Raw genomic sequence first — 5,613 nt, forward strand, 5'->3', positions numbered from 1 at the left:
GCGGGAACGCCGCGGTCAGAGTGTCCGGCGGCAGGAGAAGCAGGAGCTGAGTCCCCGTGGATGTTTGGGAAGCTCTGCTGCTGCCTGCGGAGCTCCTGTATGGCTGAGATGCCCTCCCTGATGGAGGAGGAGGGCTCTGGTTCCAGGTGATGGTGGAGAGGGATCTCTGCCATCTCCGTGTTCGTGGTGTCGTTCCCAGGGGAATTCTCCGTCCCAGGGAACACATCCCCGCTCTCCTCAGCTCTGCACTCATCTCCTATGTCTGTGTACTCAAAGGGGGAGTCCCGGCCGTCTCCTGCTCCCATGGGATCATCCAGCTCCTCCGTGCCGTTGGCAGAGGGGCTCCCCAGCTGTTCCTCCACCAAAACCCCGTTCCCACCTTGGTTTGACTCCTCAGCATCCCGGGAACTGGGGTGGGGATCGGCGTCGCCCCCACCCCGCTGGGAGCAGCAGCTGCTCAGTCCGAGGTCGCTCTGGGACGGCGACTGGAGGCTCTGCACGGGCTGATCCTCCGGAGCAGCCCACGGACCCAGGGAGCCATGGGGAGAGGCCGGGCAAACAGAGCCGGGCGCTCTCCGGAGGGCTCGGAGGCAGGCGTGGCCCCGGCAGGCCCCGCGCTGTCTGTGACGCTGTCAGGCCGTGCCCCACGGACAGGGCCGGCCACTGTGTGTGACCCCACTGCGCTGTGGTCACTGTGCGGTGAGCCCGCCTCGGCCACTCCAACCCCGTTTGTCTCCGACTCCGGCGTGCCCGGAGCGTCCCAGGGATCCGGGAGCTCCTCCTGGTTCGGTGACACCTCCTCAGGAAAGCCTCCAGGGACAGTCCCAGCCCCTTCTGAGGGCGCTGGCAAGGATCTGTCGGGGCAGGGGGGTGCCAGGGAGGTGGGGCTGGGCACGGGCTCCTGTTCAGGAACACCAAACTCCTCAGGAGATGCCGAATTCCCCGGATTCTGCTCGCATTCCATCTCAGCATCGCTGCTCTCGGACAGCACCAAACCCACGGGGCCCGTGAAGGAGCCTTCATCCTCCAACTCCTCGCACTCCTTCTTCTCCTCCTCCTCCTCTCTCTCCTTTTCTGAGTGCTCCGAGGGCTCCTGGCATTCCTCCCCTTCCTCAGGGGCTCCCCCAGGCTCTGCACTTCCAGGAGCTGCTTCCAAGGAATCACAGGCAGGCTGCGGATCAGCGCCACCCTCACCTTCCAGGGAATGCCCAGAGCCTCCCGCTCCCTCCTCATCCTCGGGAGGGCCGGGGCCACTCCCTGAGCCTGCTTCCTGCTGCTGCTCCCCGTTTTCCTGAGCTGCACACGGGGGGTCTGTCCATGGAGCTGTGCTGGAGTTCGGGGTTTGGCTCCCGGCGTTTTCCGGCGCATCCGGGGATTTGCTGGGACAGCCGAGCTCCTCGGGAGGGCTGGGGGTGATCCTGGCATCCAGCAGCTCCTGCTTGGCTGGCTCCTCCTGGAACACAAGCCACAGGTCAACAAGAAGAAAACATTCCTCATAGGAAAACGCAGGAAAAAAACCCCACTGGAATATTTCTTCCTTCGTGCAAAACAGTTCCAGCCCTATGGAAGCTGCTCCTCTGCTCAAGTTTTAAAGGAATTATTTTAATTTGAGAATTCAGGCTGGGAAATACCTCAGCAGATCCCCACATTTTATGTTTACCCCAAGAACCTCCACTCCTGACCATGTGCAGACTGGAGAAAGTGTAAAAATGAATTTCGAGCTTTATCCAGAATGGAATTTTCATGGATTTCACCGAGGGATGAGGGAAGTGAAGCAAAGCACTGCACTGGCACCTGCGTGGGGGAAAATCTCCTGAGCCAACAAATCCCAGCTTTCCAAATCCACGTGGGAATGGCTGTGCTGGATTTGGAATTCTGCTCTGGGATGCTGGGGGCTGCCCTGATCCCTCAGCTGAGCGCACACAAACTCGGAATTTAAATCGGGAACAGGCGCTGAGCTCGACACTTGAATTACTTGGATTTGGGATTCCTCCCCCTTGGAGAGCATCCCTGCTTCCCTGGGTACCCCACAAGCACATCTCCATTCTTCTGGAAAATCCTGATCCCCTAAGAGAAAAATCCTGATCCTCTAGAGGAAAATCCTGCTCTTTTAAAGAGGAAATTCTGCTCCTTTTAAGAGAAAACTTCTGCTCCTTTAAGGGGAAAATCCTGCTCTACTAAGAGGAAAATTCTGCTCCTTTAAAAGGAACATCCTGTTCCTTTAAGAGGAAAATCCTGCTCTTTTAAAGAGGAAATTCTGCTCCTTTAAGGAGAAAATTCTGCTCCTTTTAAGAGGAAACTTCTGCTCCTCTAGAAGGAAATTACTGCTCTTTTAAGAGATGAAAATCCTCCTCCCCTAAGAGGAAAATTCTCCTTCATAAGAGGAAACTCCTGCTCCTTTAAGAGGAACATCTGTTCTTTTAAGAGGAAAATCCTGCTCTTTTAAAGAGGAAATTCTGCTCTTTTAGGAGGAAAACCCTGCTCTTCTAAAGAGGAAATTCTGCTCCTTTAAGGGGAAAACCTGCTCTTTTAAAGAGGAAATTCTGCTCCTTTAAGGGGAAAATCCTGCTCTTTTAAAGAGGAAATCCTGCTCTCTTAGGAGGAAAATCCTACTCTTCTAAGAGGAAAATCCTGCTCTTCCAAGGGGAAAATCCTGCTCTTCTAAAAGGAACATCCAGTTCTTTTAGGAGGAGAATCCTGCTCTCTTAGGAGGAGAATCCTGCTCTCTTAGGAGGAAAATCCTGCTCTTCTAAGAGGAAACTCCTGCTCTTCCAAAGGGAAAATCCTGTTCTTCTAAAAGGAACATCCAGTTCTTTTAAGAGGAAACTCCTGCTCTTTAAAAGAAAACATCCCTGGAGCCGCCCAAGGGCACACTCACCGCGGTGACACTGGAGACATCGGTGACACTGGAGACACCGCGCGCTCTCTCCTCGGCAACGCCCTCGGGCTCCCCGCCCGCCCCATCCAGCTTTTCCCTGGAACCATCCGGCAGGGGAAGGCTCTCGGGACAGCTGGTGGAGGAAGGCTCCTCCTCCTCCTCCCCCTCCCCGCAGGGCAGCTCCCCCGAGGAGGAGGACACCGTGCTGTCCACAGCTCCGGCAGCCCCGTCCGCGTCCGTCTGCGAGTCCGCGGCGCTCCTCTGGGGCTGGGGGCCGCCCTGGGCAGGGGCGCTGGCATCCAGGGAGCTGCTGGGAGTCTGGTCAGGATCCGAGCCCGAGTCCGCAGGACACGTCTCGAAGCCAAAGCAGTCCTGGCTGTCGTCACTGAGCTCCAGGAAGCCACCGGAGCTGTTGATGGAGACGAATTTGCTGGGATTGCTGTGCTCCACCACCTTCCTGGAGCTGCTCAGGAGCTTGCTGGGCTTCCTGTAGAACAGAGCCACCCACATGTGCAGGATCAGCTTCATCCCCTCCACGTCGTCGGGAAGATCGGGATCCCAGGGCCTGGCAAGGGAAGCAAAGAGAGTTTGAACCATCCCCATCCTTCCCTGTTCTGCTCCAGGGAATTCATCCCTGAGAATTCATCCCTGAAATTCATCCCTGGAGTTCATCCCTGAGAATTCATCCCTGAGAATTCATCCCTGAAATTCATTCCTGGAGTTCATTCCAGGAGTTCATCATCCCTGGGAATTCATCCCTGGGATTCATCCCTAAAATTCATCCCTGGAGTTCATCCCTGAGAATTCATCCCTGAAATTAATCCCTGAAATTCATCCATGGAGTTCATCCCTGGAGTTCATCCCTGGAGTTCAACCCTGAGAATTCATCTCTAAAATTCATCCCTGAAATTTCATCCCTGAAATACATCCCTGAGAATTCATCCCTGAAATTCATCCCTGAGAATTCATCCCTGAGAATTCATCCCTGAAATTCATCCCTAAAATTCATCCCTGGAGTTCATCCCTGAAATTCATCCCTGAAATTCATCCCTGGAGTTCATCCCTGAGAATTCATCCCTGAGAATTCATCCCTGAGAATTCATCCCTGAAATTCATCCCTGAAATTCATCCCTGGAGTTCATTCCAGGAGTTCATCCCTGGAGTTCATCCCTGAAATTCATCTCTCAGATTCACCCCTGGAGTTCATCCCTGGCTCCCTGCAGGGCTCAGCCCCAAGGCACGCACTGCTTGATGCAGATTCCAGCTTTTTGTAGGAAGAAATAAGAATAGAGGAAATCTGAGCTCCAAAGGAGGGATGGAGGACTTGGGCTGTGGCTTTAGGGACCGATTCCGGCTGCAGAGCCACGGGAATTGCAGAATCCTGGAATGGGTTGGGTGGGAAGGGATCTCAAAGGTCACCCAGTGCCACCCCCGCCATGGCAGGGACACCTTCCCCTGTCCCAGGTGCTCCAGCCCCAGTGTCCAGCCTGGCCTTGGGCACTGCCAGGGATGCAGGGGCAGCCCCAGCTGCTCTGGCAATCCCAGCCCAGCCAGGAATTCCTCATTGCCAAGATCCCATCCATGCCTGCCCTCTGGCAGTGGGAGCCATTCCCTGGGTGCTGTCCCTGCAGGCCTTGGCCCCAGTCCCTCTGCAGCTCTCCTGGAGCCCCTGCAGGCCCTGCAATGTGCTGGAAGCTCTCCCTGGGTGCTTCCCTTCTCCAGGGGAACATTCCCAGCTCTCCCAGGCTGGCTCCAGCCCTGGAGCAGCTCCATGGATCCCTCTGGGCTCTCTCCAGCACCTCCAGGTGCTGCTGTTGGTCCCAGGGCTGGGGCAGCTCTGCACGTGGGGTCTCCCCTGGGAGGGCCAGAATTCCCCGATTCCCCCTTTTCCTGCTGCCCACACCCTGGATCACCCCAGGATGGGGAGGAATTTTGGCTCCAGCACACGAGGCTGGGTCACATCCCCTTTTCCCCTCACCAGCACCCCCAAACCCTCTCTTCCAAGAAAACCACAGCGAGACAGGGAACAAACCCCACAGCTATGGCACACGAAGGGCTAAAAGCACAGAAACCCCATTCCCAAACGGACTTACCCATGCAGGGCCCGGATGACGGTTTTCTCCAGGGAATCGTTGGTGTACCTGCTGTCCAGGTGGAAGAGATATTCCTCTTCCCAGCGGCACGTGACCTTCATGGAGCTCCCACAGAGATTCACCGTGTGGCTCTTGGAGAATTCCTCCTTTTTCCTGGGAGAGCTCCGGCTGCGGGCGGGCTCGGCGGCGCTGCTCTGCTGGTGCCGGAACGGCAGCACCTTCCCCACCAAGGGAGCTGCTGGGGCGCTCCTGGGATTATTCCCTTTGGGATCTGGGGTTGCTTTGGGATCCTCGGGCATGGGGGAGGCGTAGGAGTGCTCGGCTGAGATGATGGAGTGTGAGTTCACCTCGCAGGCTGGGCGGGGAGGGAACGCCTGGAACCCGGCGCTGCTCCTGCTGACAATCCCAGAGGTTTTCTCCCTGGGAGGAGAGGCCAGCTGGCTGGGATCTGTTTGCTCAGGAAGCGCCTGGCTCTGGGACACCTTGCTGCAGGCGGAGGTGGATTTTTTGCCCTGCTTGTCTGCCCTGTGGTATTTGTGGTCGGAGGCCACGCGCAGGGATTTGGGCTCGGACGGGCTCTGCTGCTCGCAGGAATCCCCGGATTCCACGGGGACCACCCCAGAATCTTTGGGAATAAAGGCA

General features: G+C 56.7%; 1 protein-coding gene across 1 annotated transcript in view; it reads right to left on the minus strand.

Annotated features, from left to right (window-relative positions):
• Nucleotides 1-5,613, minus strand: part of TASOR2 (transcription activation suppressor family member 2) — a gene marked incomplete at its 5' end in the record, with an annotated part of 22,846 nt that overhangs the window by 8,257 nt on the left and 8,976 nt on the right. The window contains 4 exons of the mRNA XM_031061897.1: nucleotides 85-473; nucleotides 530-1,453; nucleotides 2,879-3,443; nucleotides 4,972-5,608. Coding sequence (XP_030917757.1) covers nucleotides 85-473; nucleotides 530-1,453; nucleotides 2,879-3,443; nucleotides 4,972-5,608 — 2,515 coding nt within the window. The remainder of the gene's footprint in view (nucleotides 1-84; nucleotides 474-529; nucleotides 1,454-2,878; nucleotides 3,444-4,971; nucleotides 5,609-5,613) is intronic.

The sequence above is a fragment of the Geospiza fortis genome, unplaced genomic scaffold (genome assembly GCF_000277835.1).
Source record: "Geospiza fortis unplaced genomic scaffold, GeoFor_1.0 scaffold61, whole genome shotgun sequence".
Lineage (NCBI taxonomy): Eukaryota > Metazoa > Chordata > Aves > Passeriformes > Thraupidae > Geospiza > Geospiza fortis.